The sequence below is a fragment of the Oxyura jamaicensis genome, chromosome 2 (assembly GCF_011077185.1).
Source record: "Oxyura jamaicensis isolate SHBP4307 breed ruddy duck chromosome 2, BPBGC_Ojam_1.0, whole genome shotgun sequence".
Taxonomy (NCBI): Eukaryota; Metazoa; Chordata; class Aves; order Anseriformes; family Anatidae; genus Oxyura; species Oxyura jamaicensis.
In genome coordinates, this window is record NC_048894.1 from 47,088,371 (window position 1) to 47,105,812 (window position 17,442).

A 17,442-nucleotide genomic window follows, 5' to 3' on the forward strand; every position below is an offset into this window, starting at 1 on the left:
AGTGATCTTGGTTTGTGAACTTTGCCCATGTGTACCTTTGAACAAGAGGGAGAGGAATTCCAGAAGTGTAGGGCAAGCAGGAGAACAATGAAACACAGTGGAATAAAAACTTTAAAAATGTCTGCTACTAAAACTGCTCAGGGATGTAGCGGGGTTGAATTATATCCAAGTTGGGGGCTGATAAATAAAGCATCGATGGAGAGATCCCAGATTTACTATAAATGGTGGTGAAGCACCCACAGAGAATTAATCTCTTTCGGCCTACTCTTTTTGGCAAGGAAAACTAGTTCTGTTCTATCCAGAAGAGTGCTATTGCTTGCTGTCCATCATGTGGCAGACATTTATTTGTGTATTGCTCGATTTGGCATTTACTAGGCATGCATATAACGACTGGGCAGACATTCATACCATGCATCCAGAATGGAGGATTTGGTTGAGGAAGGCGTGGGGGTGCAGGGAGTGGCTGCCTTTGCCAGGCCTGGTTATGTTTGGGACTCTGGAGCAGCACTAGGAAAAGGAACACCAAAAATAAGCTTCTTACCAGATGGCTTGGTACACTGGGCCATGTGTTTTATCAACGCCCATCTTTCATGCTGTCATTTTGACTCCTTCAGAAGTTGATGCTTTTGAGGCAGAGCGCATCAGGCTTGGAGCTCATGATGCTTGCATATTGAAATTCTTTCTTTAGTTGATCTCAGATCTCCTATTAATGCTGAATTTTGAATATATGAACAAAATGGTAACTAAGACAATTGTCCCTATAGGCAAGGGAAAAGAGAAGAGAATTGAATAGGGACTTTTAAAATTCTGTAAAAAGTGCCTAAAATTGTTTGTCTGAAGGAAATTGGGTTTCTCTAATATACAGACAAAATGACTTTGTGTAATATAAAGTTAAGGTTTTAGAGGTATGTGTGTCATGCTATGAATAACCTAGAGCAGGCTGCCTACAACCATGTCCAGACACCCTTTGAATATCCCCAGGGAGGGAGCCCCTACAGCCTGTCTGGGCAACCTGTACCAGTGCTCAGTCACCCACACAGTGCAAAAAAAGTGCTTCCTGAACCTCCTGTGCTTCAGCTTGTGCCCATGGCCTCTTGTCTTTTTCCCATAAAAGGTTACTCTCTCCGGCTGTTCACCCTCCTTTGGGGAATTGGAATGCTTGGAAATGCCAGTAAAATTAGTATTCTCAGTTGTTTTGGTTCATGGAGGAAAAGGATAGAAAAAGCTAGAGATGATCTAGTGCCCACCCACTGACAGTATCTGTTTCCTTGCTTCATGAAGAGGCTGAGCCATAATGTGCTAGAAGGAAGTAGATTGATATTTTGGCATGGTTTTTAGCTTTCCCTGAAATGGAGGAAAATGAACCTCACAGAATGAATGCATTGATTTTGTTTCATGGCTGAAATGTGGTTTGTTGTTTTTTTTCCTTGCATTTTTAGAAATGTGCTTTTCCTTTTTGAAACCATGTCTCAGGAGGACTTCGGTGCCTTAGCACATATAGTTTTGCACGGTAGTTGTAGTAAAGTAAATGACCTTGTTTGTTTAAAAATTTGTGTAGTTTAAGTGCTTTATTGCATTGAGCCTTCTTTTTGTTTGATGATAATGCAGCTTAAATCTATTTTATTGGCAGTCTTCAGGTTTTGCCAGTAATAACTGCAGGTATAATTATGCCTACAATACAAAAAGTAGAAGTCTAATAAAAAGGAATGTGCTCTGCAATCTGTGCATTGGAAAGTGAGTACTTAAGACCAAGTCTTACAGTGCAAGTGGGAGGAAACATTTGTCTGATCATTTATGCTATTTATACTTATGCAAGGAAAAAAGGAAGAACCTCTTACCACTGAGGTCTTGAATTGCAGCTGTGAAGTGGCCTAAGTGTTACTGTGTAATTGGGCCTTTAACCCTTCTGTTGAAGAATCAAAATACAAATTCAACAAGGTTAAGTTTGTGTAATTCACAGTTGCAGGGAGTCCTAACCAGCCAATTATGTTTTGTTCGTTCCTGGTATGTGTATGGGATTCCCATATACCTCTTTGCCAGGCTCATGTTCTGGAGTCATCAGAGGCTCAAACTACACCCAGAAACTGACTGCAGCCACCACAATTACAGCAACCTCAGAATGGCAGCCTGCCTCTGTGTGTTGCTCTGCAGCTCAACAGACAATTGAGTCTCAAATGTAACCTTACTGCGCAAGCACTGTAATAGTTCTATCTCCTGAAGAGGAAGAAATGTTAGTCTACAAGGTCTGTATTCAAGCCAGATGGTGACAGTCATTACGTAAAATGCAAAATAAAGTGATGTTTGCCTTGATGGTGTCACGGTAATTTCTTGCAATATCACTGCAGTGTATCTGCTTCTCCAAATGTGAATCTAGACTAATGCAGTAGAGAGTCAGGACTGTTCTTCTTAAACATTTTTTTTTAACTGTCTTTGTTAACAGTGAAGAATTGCATTTTTGTATTTTTAAAAAAGAAAATGTAATGTCTGTTTTAAAGGTATGCTTTTTCTTTCTTTCCTAGTACATAGAGGAATGGTTTCTGGTCTCTTACAGTTTTGACCACCTAATTTAGTTTGAAGGTGATTCTTGGAGGTTGAATAACCAATTAATAGTGGGTTTACTTGACAATGTGTCTAGAAAAACAAGTTACTGATCTGCAAGCTATTTCTTTGTGCAGGTTTCTCAGTTACGGCATGAGCTTTCCATGAAAGATGAGCTGCTCCAGTTCTATACCAGTGCTGCTGAAGAAAGTGAGCCAGAGTCCATCTGTTCCACTCCGTAAGTTATTGATCTGCAATGCTGAACCTTCATCTGGTACTAAGCAGGGGCAGTTTGGACAATTTTAATAGCTTTGAAAGGTAGTAAAATGATCCCTGTAAAGGCTGGAACTATTAAACTGTGAACTTGGTGCATGGCACAAGCTGGAAGGATTTGCACTGAACCAGCTGGCTATACTGGTGCCAACAAGAGTCTGGGAGGGAGGAAAGAAGATAGGAAGGCTGCTGACGCAGCACTGTGACTTGCACAGGAGCTGGCTCTCTGTGGCAATGAGGCTGGCATCGATCCCACTTATGGTACCCCACATCTCTGCACACTGCTGGAACGTGCTACGTGTGTGACCTTTGTGCTTGAAGAACCTGCGGACACTGAAAAATATTATGCTGTTTTCAGTAGCAGAGGGAAGGAAATAAAGCACAGTTTATAGCGTGTGTTCCAGGCAATTAGCTGGCTGAACAGCATTGCAGGCTCTGAGGGGCTGTCTGCCCTTGCTTGCAAAGTTGTTATTGCGTTCTGGTGAGACATGTGCAGCATTAATCAGGGAGCTATTGGATTGCTATAGTAATGTTGTTCCTTTTCTCATAGTCTTGGCCAATTAGCTTTTCCAAAGGAGATGTTGGGAATTAAAAATTACTGAAATTATATTGCTACCCAAACATACTGCCATGAACAAAGGCGTACTTCATGTGGCTCTGGTTGTCTTTGAGACCTCTGTTCAGTCTATTTTCTTGTGAGATTGGCCATCATGCAAGTAAAAATGAGTTAAAACCTGTTTATTTATTTATTTATATTTTTTTACAAGGCTCAAGAGGAATGAATCTTCCTCCTCCGTCCAGAACTACTTTCACTTGGACTCTCTTCAAAAGAAACTCAAGGACCTCGAAGAAGAGAATGTTGTACTTAGATCTGAGGTGAAATTGGTCCCTTTGTGTTTTGCTTAATACAGCTGTTCATTTAAATGCCGGAATACAGGTACTGAGAAGTGTGGATTAAAAGCTGAGAGAGTCTAATTAAGAGTACGTAATTCCGCATGTGACAAAGATCTCTTTGTGGTTACTTAATCACAGTCCTTTATCCTTCTAAATGAAGGAAAGACTGAAACATGGGAGCTACATGAAGCTAAAGTTGTAACAGTTTCTCCTTGCCAGCAAAATAGGGTAAGGTGTACAGCCTTGAGGAGAGCAGGAGCCGCAGGCAGGTTTTGGAGTACAGCACCATGGCCTGAAAGCTGCCTTAAAGGTCTGACCCAGTAGCCATGGGGGATTTTAGTTGCAGTTCTGAAGTTTGCAGGCTAATAGGATCTCTCTGGTTAAAAAAAAAAAAAAAATCAGTGTTTGCCAAAATATAAATTGATAGGCTAAATTTGCATTAAGTATCTTCAATTTTGTTTCAAGTCTGTTCATATTTTAAGGTTGTGTCTTTCTTGCCTTTCATGTGTGTCAATATTCTGTTTCACAGATGACACTTTTTACAATTTTATATACTGTTCCATATCTAGCAGAAATAATACTCCCTAAATTAATATCCTATAAACAATGTTATATTCATTTTCAATACAATTTCTAAACTTTGAGAGCATATTACCATTTTGCAAATAAGTAGCAGGGTATAGGAGAAAAACTACTTTTGGGAAAAGAGCCAGTGTATGAAAACATAGTATCATGACCATTTTCTATTGCAGATGCAGGGCCCATTGAAAATAGGTAGTAGTGTCTTTGGACAAGACACTGCATAATGGAGAGTGCTGTACATTTCACTGAGAAGTCACACCAGCAAGATGAGCAATAGATGGTTTGAGGATAATGAAGTTAGGGTTAGAACTGTGAGAGGCCCACTGCTTCAGGAACTTATAGGAGAACTCAGTAGCACTAACTTCCCTTATAGAGAGGTGTGGTCTGTGCCTGTGAGGCACAGTATGGAGCCAAATCTAAAACCTCCGAGCTATGCAGCTCTCTGCGGATGGCTTTTGTGAGTGTCTGTGCGTATCTCCAGCACTTGGCACACATTACTTGCCCACCGAGGTGGTGCCAGACAGAACCAGCTGGGTGTAGCCAGGCTTTTCTTGGTGCTCCTTGAGTTGGAGGAGGAAAGACAAAGAAGGAGGTAGCACTGAGGTTTTCTGTGGAATATACGGTTACAGTGCCAGGAATTTTCAAATACTATCTGAATGTTTTTGTTCCGGTATACAATTATTTAAATCAAGCATTTAGTTAGATACCTGGCTTTATTCAGGTGACCAGATCAAGCTCTACATATGTGGCTTTTGTATGTTTAGGACATTTTTTTAATGTAAAATATGTTGGTGACATCTAGTGGGGATGAGGGGATACTGGTAGAAGTTTCTCTATGCAGCAGCATCTCTGCAGAATATTCACCTGGCCCCTTTTTCTGGAACATGAGGGAGGGCAGGCAAATGTCATTGTTTCTCACTGTCTTTCTGGAGGAGTGATTAGAAAAGCTTGTCTCTCTGAAGCAGATGGAAATGCAGCAACATGCTGGCAAAGAACAAACATGCTAATGTAGCATATTTGATGTGGATTTCTTGAATAGGCCTGTCAGCTGAAGACTGAAACAATTACTTATGAAGAGAAAGAACAACAGCTTGTCAATGACTGCGTAAAAGAGCTAAGTATGTCCTTTTTCTTTTTTTCCTTCTCATTTGAGATTGTTCAAGAAAAAATAAAAAAAAAGTCAGATCAGTGTTTTTTTTATTATTATTATTCAGTACTTATCCCAAGTACTTTCCTTTGTATAAGGAAAATAAGAGAATTTCCATCTGACCTGTTATATGCAGCAGAAATTTCTGGCTGTAAGCTAAATCTTTCTCAAATGCAAAGAAATTTTGCACAGAAAATGTTAATGTTAAGGGAAAGTACAGTCTCCTTTGTGACAGGAGCACGTTGTGTCTTTCTGGCTTAGTGTCGTACTGTTTGGTGTTTTGTTTTTTCAATAAAATGGTGCTGTATGTTGAGGAAGGATTCTGCTGAATCAAGTGATGTTCTGAAAGAGCATGTTTCTGCTTGCATTTTTGCTTTTGCATGTTGTAATGTTCATTGTAATCACTTTTCTTAAAGGGGATGCAAACATCCAGATTGCCAATATCTCTGAGGAGTTAGCAAAGAAAACTGAAGATGCTGCCCGGCAGCAGGAAGAAATTACCCATCTCCTCTCTCAGATTGTCGATCTACAGAAAAAGGCAAAAGCTGTAAGGAATGCACTTGCGAGATTATTGCTATAATTAGCTACCATTGTAGCTGGAAGACAAGTTACAATTTTCTGTATGCTAGAGCCTAAAGGAAAATTTCCACCCTCCTTATCTGGGTGTCAGTTTGATATTTAGTATATAGCATACTTGACTGGAAAGTATATATTTATTTAAAATGCTTATGTCATGTATCAAATACAGTAATTAAATTTATTTTAAACTTTAGATGTAAAATTCTGTGCTGAATTATTAATGACTTAGTAACACAAGAATATCAGTACAAGTGTTTCAGTGGGCAGATACTCATTAGTGTTAGGGCCTGGGAGGTTCATTTAGCAGGGTACATAGGCTGATGCTGAGTGCAGTTCTATTAATATTTTTAAATGTCATTCAAATGTTTTTAAACTAAGAAGTGCTGCAAAAGGTCTTGACAGAAGTTAGAATTTTCCTGCTTACCTGTGGTGTAGGTTACAGATATAATGGCAGGACAAAACATCACAGTATTTCTATCATTTTTTGTCACATTTTAGTGTGCGGTTGAAAATGAAGAACTTGTTCAGCATTTGGGAGCAGCTAAAGATGCCCAGAGACAGCTCACAGCAGAGGTGAGTACTCTGCTTCACATTGGAATAACTTATAAGTAGGGCAATGACTGTTTGCTCTACCATTGCAGTTTTTATCTAATCTGGATCAAGAGTATTAAATAATTTTGTGTATGTGTTTCACAGAATCACAGAACTGTGAACCCATGCCAAGCAGGGTCAGCCTGAGCATGTTGCACAGGATTGCATCTAGGCGGGTTTTGAATATCTCCAGAGAAGGAGACTCCACAGCTTCCCAGGGCAACCTGTACCAGTGCTCTGTCACCCTCACCATAAGAAGTGTTTCCCCATATTCAGCTGGAACTTCCTGTGTTTCAGTTTGTACCTGTTGCCTCTTGTACTGTTGCTGGGCACCACTGAAAAGAGTTTGGCCCCATTCTCTTGACACCCTCCTTTCAGTTATTGATACACATTGATAAGAAACCCTGTCAGTTCTCTCTTCTCCAAGCTAAACAGGCCCAGCTCTCAGCCTCTTGTTGTATGGGAGATGCTGCAGTCCCCTAATCATCTTCATAGCCCTCCTCTGGACTTGCTCCAGGAGCTCTGTGTCCCTCTGGTACTGAGGAGCCAGAACCGGACACAAAGGAATGAAGGAATTGGAACGAAGGAATATATATATATATATATTGTTCCCATTACAGTGCAAAACCATTTCCTTCTTGTTCTCTTCTGTTTCAACTGACACACATTTTCAAAAACTGAGACTTATGGGCTGTATAGGAACCCTTTTTGAGGATGCATCTCCATTGGGTTCTCTGTTTCTAAGCCGAGTAGCTTATTTTTATGAAACTCATATTTCAGTATGCAGTATTTCAGACTTCTGCCCCTTTGCCAAGCTTTGTTGAAATGGCTGGTGAACTCAAAAACTGTCAGGCTACACAGACATCTGCAGACACAGTGGTTACATAAAACGTGTTTCCTGAGAAAGTCAATTAAAAAAAAACAACAACAAGGTCTTAGGCTGTTGGAGGTTGTATAATTATATATAAGTAAGTTGGTTTTAAAGTTCTTAAGTCCTTTTGGAACACTGTGAAATGTCTCGTTCTTTTCCCATGCTGTTTGCCACTGTGGCCATCATGGCAATAATCAGGCAAATTAGAACCCTTGTACCTGATCATACTAAAGACACTTTTAGCTCTGTATCTTCTCATTGACAGTGACTTCATGGAGATACAGAGGACAGGAAATGGAACAAGCAATTCCTTCTCTTTCCTTGTTAATTGTCAGCATAAACCTTTATGTATTCCCCTCCTGTTACTATTCCATGTTTTTCATGATTTTCAATAATACTAAATTTACTCTTTGGGGTTATTTTCCTTTAGTGTGGGATATTCTTCCCTACACCATTACCCTTCATTAGTGTTAAAAGAATTTGCAGTTTTTTTGTGACTCTAGTGCAGCCCATAATGTCTTGGATTGTTTTCTGTATGTTACAGTTACGTGAGCTGGAAGACAAGTATGCAGAGTGCATGGAAATGCTTCATGAGGCTCAAGAAGAGCTGAAAAACCTTAGGAACAAGACTATGCCAAATGCCATCTCACGTCGGTACCACTCTCTTGGTCTCTTCCCTATGGTAAGAAGATAAGAACACACCAGAAAACAGCCAAAGGAAGGAAACACGAGTATTTGCATCTGAATTATAGCCTCAGGGATGGGATATGCTAGGCCAGACAGGGGCATGGATGAAATATGTATGCACAGTTTTACAGGATACCTGAGTGGTTGACTCTGCATGCCTGGTTCTCAGATAGTGCTGCTGTGTAATTAGGTGTTTTCACTGCAGTATTATCTACATTCTGAAGCTGCCTGTGCTTGTGCTATGAATCACGGGTAGCATTAATAGATTGTTACACAGTTCTGTACAACTTCATTATGCATCTCCTGTATAGAGGTGTCTGGTTTGTGATAGGATCTTCCTGATTTTCACCAATGGTCTTGGAGATGTAACTTCCTGATAACATAACTGATTGCTTTCAGATGTGCTTTCAAGACTGCTGGGAGTCTTGTAGGTACTCGTATACGTTCTAGTTCTTCAGTACCGGAATATCACACATACGTTCTTGTTTTAGCGACACTGAAAATTCAGTGGTTTGTTAAAATAATTTAATGATCCCTTCTGAGGCGGGATATAGGCCAACTTAAAGTACATTTAACACTGTAAGTTGTATTTGCACAAATGCAATTGAAAAGCTCAGTTGAAAGCTGAGAAAAGTATGCTTGTGCTCAGATAGATTTGTGTGTTTTGTATAAAATAGTTTTCAAATGCTGATTCAGGGAACCAAGCATTTAGGTTGTGTACTTAACTACATTTAGGCAGTAATGCTTACTGACCAGCAGTGGAAAACTGGTAGTCTGTCACCTTTAACCCCATGGGGGAAGTATGTAATAGTTTATGCCAAGAACCGTGACTTTTCTTGTGGGTTGGTGGGTAATGTTGTGAATGGAAAGAAGGCTTTCAGTTTGTTTCAAATAAAAACAAATTAAGCAAAACTTTTGACATGAGAGGACAGTGTTATTGAGTAGGGAATTGACTACAAAAAGCTGGGGGACTTGGGTTCTGTTGTTGTCTGTAATGTCTATTTTTCAGGATCTGTCATATGTTATATATGTTATGTTTCCTTTGGCGAGTAGTGTCGCAGTATGAAGCTAAGCCATAACTTGTCAGTCATTTAGTACATTCATTAATCTTCTAACTTCCCAGACAATTTTCATTTTTAAAGCTATATTTTTCTGGAATGGCAATTCATTGTTCATTAGGCATTTTTTTGAACTAATCAATTACTTTCTGCTGTGACAACCCATTAACCTATACTCTGTTTTTTTTTTTTTTTCTTTTGTGCTTGTTTTGAACAGGATTCTTTGGCAGCAGAAATAGAAGGGTCAATGAGGAAAGAACTACATTTAGATGAACCCGACTCTCCTGATTTGGCGTATGACTGAAAAGAATTGTTTCCTAATTGATTGATTCTATCTGAAGTTAATTGTTATAAGAAAGGAAGAGATGGGAAATATTTGAGCTAGGGATTTATATGGAAAAAATTCTAGAAAAGTGTGAATGACAGAGGGAAGAGAAAATAAGCATCCCCATAACCAGAGTATTTACATTTTTCTGTTTAAGTTACCCAAGGAGAACTCCCATATATAGTTTTTGCCTTACCTTACAAACTTTTTATCCTTGAGTGCTGAAAATGTGGTTCTGAGAATGAAGGAAGATTGTTTTTTTGTGTTTTTCCACACGGTGTTTCTTCAGTAAATGATTAGGGGACGAGTTCAGTCCCTTGGGTTCTCTCTTTAGGTGTTACAGCAGAAGTTACCAGGTAATTATTGAACTAATCCAGTTTTCACAGGGAGAGCATCGATGAAGGCAGGGATTCAGTGTGGTTGTGTACTTGGTCTGCTGCCAATTATGCCTGTATAGATTAGTTGGCATGCATTTTGCTAAAGCTCTATTGCATTAAACAAGAGGAGTTTGAAATAAGTACTTGTGAAGGTCCAAAAGCTAAAGATAGATTCAGCTTGGCAGAACTGGCTTTATTGACGTAAGTTGCATGTGTACCTCAACAGGTTTATCTCACCTAATTGCACAAATTAGGTTAATTTGAAACAATTTAATCCTAATTAAGGGGGTCTTTAAGAGCTTTTACCTGTTTTGACCAGACCTTTAGAAAGAAAGGACAGTCAGGGTCTGTATGGTAACCACTTCCAAGAAACCTTCCAAGTATATTTACGAACCATTTGACACATACTTTAACCTTCTCAGAGCAGAAGTCAAGAATTGTAAATGAGCTTATGACAAAGTGAGATGTCAATTAGAAAAAAAATAAGGTCAAAAAGATGTTAGCATGATCACATGCTATTGGATTTGTCTTTCCAGATTAGTCTAATTTAAGCATAGTTTAACTTCTATAGGATGTCTTTTTATGTGTATGACAAAGAAGTACACTTTTTTTAGATTTCATAGCTCTTCTGGGTTTTATTTATTTGATGAGCAGTGGTAATTGTAACCTCCATGGGACTGTTTATTGATAGATGCTCTTAGATTCAGTCTCTTAAAGAAAAACAGCCATAGACTTGGAGCCTACACATGAAGGACGTAACTGTTGAGAACGCTTGGACAGAAGGGCAAAAATTTGAATGACATTGAATAAGACATAAGGCGTGCTGTCATTATTATACCACTGCAGCATTACCTTTAAGCTGGAAGGGTTTTGCTCTTCTTGTGTTCAACAACTGTTGAACTGTAAAATAAATCAGTAATAGTGCTTTTTTACCATGATGTAGGGCAAGTTTATTTTATCACGAACCTTCTGCTGGAGTGTCATCCGATCTTAATTTTGAAGCAGATGAACAGAGTTTGTTATGATGCCAGAACAATGGTGGTGAAAAATAAACTGAATAACTGAGTCAAAAGTTAGGTTTCCAGTCTTGACAGTCTCTCCCTAGACTCTTGCTCAATTGTTTTTCTGATTTATTTTCCTTTTAAAAAATGCTGCTTAAAGGGGTGGGAAATTGATTGCAAAAAGAAGTGCAAGATTTGCTTGCAGTAGAGAAAATCCAAATTCTCTTTTGAAATGGATTAGCTAGCTCATAGTTAAGAATTGAATGAATGGAGATTAATTTTCTTTTTTTTTTTTAATCTAATTTTCACACAATGACTTTAACCTTTTTTTACGTAATGTACTGAAATGCCCTTTCACTTAATTTGTTTGAAGATTAGAGGGGGTCCATGCACCCAAACATTCTGTCTAAAATATTCTAGGATGATAAAAGTGCTATATTGATGGATTGAATGTAGTGGCCAGACTAGTGAATATGGGACCCTGTGTATACTTCTTTACAAATACAAAGGTGTTTGGTAGACCTGTGAAAGGGTTACCTGTTTCTCTGGTTGTTCTTAAAGTAAGAAGGCACTGTGTGATTATTAACTATTTGTATCTCTTACCAGTCATCAGAAGCGGGTCTTCGAAACTGTGAGAAATGTTAACCAAGTTGTCAAGCAAAGATCCATGACTCCATCACCAATGAATATCCCAGGCTCTAACCAGTCCTCTGCTATGAACTCACTCATGTCTAGTTGTGTCAGCACTCCACGATCCAGTTTCTATGGGGGAGACATCTCTAACATTATGATAGACAACAAGACAAATAGCATCATCCTAGAGACAGAATCCTCTGAGAATGGGTCAGTACTGTAACACTGGGCTTTGTTTTCATTTTGTTTCTGACATAGAGGCAAAGGGTTTCTGTTTTCCCCTTTTTGTCTCACATCATGCAGCTAACATGATGACCTGTATCTTCAAAAGTTACTTTATTTTGTGCTTTTAGTTCTTGAGCTCTCAAGCTTTAATTTATTTATTTATTTTTTAAAAAAAGTTTTTGAAAGTACTGTGTATCGATTTCTGCAACTCACACTTGTTTGGGGATGCATCATCAGCAGATAATGTAAAACCACACTTTATGCAAATACTTATATTTTCACAATTTTACATTAATGCCATGGAGTTTCAACCTAAGTTGCAGCTACAGCTAACTCTTGATCCTAAAAATGAATAAATAAATAACGTAGTGGATGGATGGGTGGATGTAGACAAGCTAATGTGAAAACTTGTGGAGGAAACCAGTTAGAAGTTAACTCTTCTGGGTACTTGTCTCTTCCCCCAGTATAGCTTCACATTATACTGTATAGCAAAAACTAATTAATGTCTCAAAAAAAAAGGACTATTTATCAGCATAACATACTTGTGTGACTTACTGATTTATTCTTGCAGCGTCGGCCATGTAAGACTTGGCCTACTCACTTGAGTTTGTATAACCATGTGAGAGAGAGACGACAAGTAGACATCTCTCAACTCTTTGTAGGAGGAAGCTCTTAACTAAAGCACAGCTTTTCCAACCAGGAACTAAGATTCAAAATGGTTTTAATATGAAAGAGAAAGTGTTGGTGTTTGCCTTTGAGCTCTCTTGAAGCGTAGTGAGTTGTTCCCATGTATAATAAGTTCAAGGTGTTGGTGAATGTCTCAAAACTGTCATGTGAAAGTTTTAAGTTTCTCAAAGACTTTTTTTCCCCACCCACACTTTTTTTTTTTGTCCTTTTTATGTCTTAGAAATGAAGACAGAATGAAGAAGCCTGGCACTCCAGGGACACCAGGCTCCAGTGACCTAGAGACTGCCCTTCGCAGGCTGTCCCTTAGGCGGGAGAATTACCTCTCAGAGCGGAAGTTCTTTGAAGAAGAGCAGGAGAGGAAGTTGCGGGAACTGGCAGAAAAGGGTGAACTCCGTAGTGGTTCCGTTACTCCCACAGAGAGCATCATGTCCCTGGGAACTCACTCCAGATTTTCAGAATTCACTGGATATTCGGGAATGTCTATCAGCAGTCGCTCCTACCTGCCAGAAAAGCTTCAGATTGTGAAACCACTAGAAGGTGATAACAAAGGGCCTCGGCCTTTATCTGTTCTTCTTAGTGACTCTTTGTGGTCTCTTATCCATCATCAGAAAGCAGGAAATCTTTGCAATACATACTCTTTTTACTTTAGAGACAGTAATCCACGCTGTTGGTTTGAAATCTTCTAGCTACTACATTTTTCCACAAGCCTTAAAAGTGTTAGAAAACAAATCCAGCTAAGGGAATAAAATAAGTGTTACAGGCCATACATTCATAAGCAGTAGTCCCTTACGTATGAGCTAAATCTCAATGCTACTGTTTTATATTTAGAAACGAAAGGTAGTTGATTATCGAAGATCAAGTAACAGAGTATGAGTTTATCAAATCTCTGTTCTGCAAATGTCCGCAAAGACTTTTACTTAGTTAATTACCTTATTAGTTCATTTGGCCTAATAGGACTACCTGTGTGATTAAAGATGACCTCTGGACGTTAATTGGCTGTTTGAGAGGTCACACTTGAGTTTCTATGGCTTTGGTTTCATGCATGAAATAGGCTATTTTAGCCAAATTTCCTCCCTGTTGTCTCAGAAGAGGAGGTGTAGGTTACTGGTAGTCAGGACTAGAGCTTTATTTCAGAGCTAAGTGCATTTCTGTGGTCTAAGTTGACAGTACATAAGAGTAGTATAGTCTCCCTGGATTTCTTCAAATCCTTCAGGTTATTGCTAGCAGTGAAAACTGAGTAAATTCCTTTAAGTTTTCATCAAAAAAAGATATTTTTTTTTTACTGTAGTACTTCAGAAATGCACTAGTTATGTAATGTACCTTTGATTTCTTTCTGTTTTGGTCTCTCCCTCTCTCCCTCAGACAGAACTGTTGTGTTACATTATATTGTCTCTGTGTCTTTTATTTGCATAAGTTCATTTTTTGCCTTTTTAGAACAAACTTATTTTGTTGATAAAGAGCAATTTAGCATGACACGTATTTGGAAGTAAAACCAACCCTTTTTGTGTCCTGAAAAAAAGTGATGTGCTGTACCTACCTATTCAAATGAAACTATAGCCATAGCACACAAGTCAATGCTGTTTAGCAGTTTTTAGTAGTTTGTTTTCATGATTGCTTTTAAGTGGTCATAAAAAGCTTGGTACATCATGAGAAAAGGGATGATCCAACTTCATTTAAGTTACTGTTTGCTACCACTGTAACAGCTTTCTGTCACCATCCCATTATATCTGCTTTTTTCTTCCAATAAACTCTTTAAATTCTTTATCATCTTTCTATCTGTGTGATATTGTGTGTTTTTGTTTTTTTTTTTACTAGTTTTGTTCATTCTCACTGGGTCAATTTTTCCTTAAAATTATCTCACCTTTTAAAGTACTTCCAGTGTTTGGTTTTACATCTCATTTATAGTATGTTTTTGTCTGCCTGTTTCATAAGTTTAATATTTGTTGTCTTTTATTAAATACACATTTATGATTCTGTTCCTCTTTTTACCTTAGTTTCTTTCCTGAATATTTTTCATGGGGTTTAATTATTTTCTTTTTTTTAATAAAAAAACTTCATGGATACTTCCATGCTAACGTGGTAAAATAGTCCGCTGCTATACCTGCAGACTGTTATCAGAAGTTGTGATCAGAATTTTTTAATTATTATTTTTCTAAGGGCACTCATGCCCTAAAATCATCTCTGTATTATGCTTCTTGTACTTACACACAAAATAGCACTCCCTGTGTTCTGTAAGAAAACTAACATATTTTACTAAACTGTCCAGTAGGAGCCTGAGATTAAATAGAGGACAAGGTATCGTATTCCTCCCTTCATTTGGCTTTTAAATCAGCTCACAACAGAGTTCACAAGTATTACATTGCTTTCTGCAGTTGTGTTAATTTTCTCTATGGAAGAGATAAGCTCACTTAGCCACATTTTATGAGATCAAGATTAAAGTAGTAGAGTTGTAAAGGAACTTGGATATCCTCCTTTCAAAAAGAAGCTGAAAACATGTGGCATCAATGGAAATTGATTTCTGGCATTTTTCTTTCTGGAACTTTTGAGGGTATTGTCATACAGCAAAGCTCTGCTCTTTGCTTAAGACTTGGCAATATATGGTACTTCTCCATATTCAGGAATATTTCTTCTGTACAGAATCAAAAAAGTAGACCTTTTTGACAATTCAGAAAAAAAAATACAAGTTATAGGGATGTTCTTTTTGTTACACTTGTTTATTTTGGCAGTGTAATGGCTTCCAGTTTTTGAACCTCAAGTGTATCAATCAGTCTAAATCCCCGTTAGTCTCTCAAAACTCATTAAAAAAATAAATAAATAAAACAGGTCCATTGTCTAAATTAACCCATCAGATCCAATTGTACTGACTTGCATAATCTTTTAATATTGAGCTAAAAATCGTAGGTTTTTTGAGGTAGACTTCACTACGAGGCTACTCACTGACCTCAGTTAATGTAAAGAAAAGTTTTCTCAGTTCACTTCTATTTACAGTAAGACTCCTGCAACGCAATATCCTTATTGTGAAATGCTGATTGTTCTCATTCCGTGGTGGTGTTTTTTTTTTTTTTTTTTTTTTTTCAGATGCAAAATAATGTAGGAGCTATTTCTCCCTGTTTATTACCGTGTTTTAGATTTTTACTTAGACCATGCAACAAATGGAACAATCTCAGTTTTCTAATAGTGGTGAGACATTTGTATGGCAGCTTGTTGCATGAGTCCCTGTTCTGGTTTGTGGAGAAGGGATGGGAAAAACAGAGCAAAAACTGCTCTGATTTGAGCCGGCAGAGACCAAAACAAATATGCTTTATTAGTGTCATAGGACCTGAAGAGAATAGTTTTAAGCTACACATTACACAGTTGTGACTGGTGGGCGCACATGGGAAAAACATGTGTGGATCTTGCAAGCACTATTTAGTCTCTGTTTGAGGAATTGGCTAAGTCCTCCCCTGATTTCAGTGAGCCCATCTTGGTGTATACATCAGTCTACTCTGATACATTGCTGTTTGGGGCTCATTGTCTCATACCAAACACTGTATGTTGAATGCTTTTCTCGGTAAAATGCACCTCTTTCCTCACTCAAAATGTTTTTCTGCCAAGGATGAAGCTACAGGTATGGTAGTATTTAGTTCTGTAGTAGCTGACTTCTTGTAGCATATGGGCCCTGATAGGGGCCGTACTAGAATTTGGACTGGATGTATAGCTCAGCAGTATTGTCTACTTACATGTTCTTGGAGTTGATGTGGCTTTCTAACACGTGCTATAATGCTGTATTTGCTGTGTCCTCCTATCAGCTACCAGTAGTAAAAATACTAGCATGCTTCCAGCACCTTTCTTAGCATGAGCTTAATGCAGGAGTATGTTTATTTTCTTCTTAGAGCTTTCTGTGGTAGTGTTCAGTTCAACTCTTAAATATGAATTATTTCTACTCCTACTGCAAATGTAGAGGGATGAAGATATTGATGGGGAGGGGATGTGTGTGTGTACAAGTATGCCACGTTACCACCAGACTGCCTAAGTGCTGATATGACCAGTTTATTTCATATCGACCTGGAAATGCTGAATAGTAGCTGCAGCAGCTTTGCCTTGTAGCGTCTTCCTAGAAATATTAAAGCCAGGTCGTGGAAGCTCCAGACCTTTAGTGGGACCAAGGTTTGGACTTCTGGATAAACAAAGTGAGTTTTTTCAGCCTTTTGGATTCTTGGTTGGTTACTGATTTATTTTGGTTGTCTTTCTGTTCCTTTTCAAGGTTCTGCCACTTTGCACCACTGGCAGCAGCTGGCTCAGCCTCACTTGGGCGGGATCCTGGACCCGAGGCCCGGGGTTGTCACCAAGGGCTTCAGGACCCTGGACCTTGACCTGGATGAAGTGTACTGCCTTAATGACTTTGAGGAAGATGAGACAGGTGACATTTCTTACAAGGGCCTAACTACCTCGACGCCAGTTCAGCACACAGAGACCTCAGGTGAGAGGTCACAAGCACAAGTGACTGTTTCAGACAACAAGAATAACCCCCGCCAATCTCAGGCTTTCACAGAGGAGATGCAGGAGTCCGCGACTGACGATGATGAGGGGTCTGGTGAGGGAAACTCATTAAGTCCAGTAAAACTGACATCTTTACAGGATTTTGATTACTGGGCCATTCTCACATCTCTCCAGAACAGCATCCATAATATTGCTTTGTGTGTAGCATCGGCACGTTAACGCGTGCGGTTGTTAGAACATAACCATCTAACATTGGCTCAAAAATCCTTTCTTTAATAATCTTTTAATTTGACTTTTTTTCTTTAGTAACAGCATCTGTGGTCAATATTTTACTCTATTTTGATAAGAGAAGGCTGCTAAAAGGAAATGGTTTGTTCACAAACCAGTGTGTGGCACATGTGGGACTTGTGTGTGTATTGAGTGCACGCTGTTCACTGTATATAATGTATAGACCATATATATTTTGTATGCTTACAATATAGATATTTTTCTGAC

At 38.6% G+C, this 17,442-nt stretch overlaps 1 protein-coding gene across 9 annotated transcripts in view; it reads left to right on the top strand.

The window, feature by feature from the left end:
• TRAK1 (trafficking kinesin protein 1) overlaps nucleotides 1–17,442 on the top strand; it is a 106,028-nt gene that overhangs the window by 72,631 nt on the left and 15,955 nt on the right. For 6 of the 9 annotated variants that reach the window (XM_035316384.1, XM_035316392.1, XM_035316391.1 and 3 more), the window contains 10 exons: nucleotides 2,676–2,776; nucleotides 3,579–3,687; nucleotides 5,327–5,405; nucleotides 5,851–5,981; nucleotides 6,512–6,586; nucleotides 8,020–8,157; nucleotides 9,438–9,514; nucleotides 11,530–11,766; nucleotides 12,689–13,005; nucleotides 16,712–17,041. In XM_035316384.1, the coding sequence (XP_035172275.1) occupies nucleotides 2,676–2,776; nucleotides 3,579–3,687; nucleotides 5,327–5,405; nucleotides 5,851–5,981; nucleotides 6,512–6,586; nucleotides 8,020–8,157; nucleotides 9,438–9,514; nucleotides 11,530–11,766; nucleotides 12,689–13,005; nucleotides 16,712–17,041 (1,594 nt within the window). The remainder of the gene's footprint in view (nucleotides 1–2,675; nucleotides 2,777–3,578; nucleotides 3,688–5,326; nucleotides 5,406–5,850; nucleotides 5,982–6,511; nucleotides 6,587–8,019; nucleotides 8,158–9,437; nucleotides 9,515–11,529; nucleotides 11,767–12,688; nucleotides 13,006–16,711; nucleotides 17,042–17,442) is intronic. The other 3 variants (XM_035316385.1, XM_035316393.1, XM_035316390.1) reach the window with 1 other exon arrangement.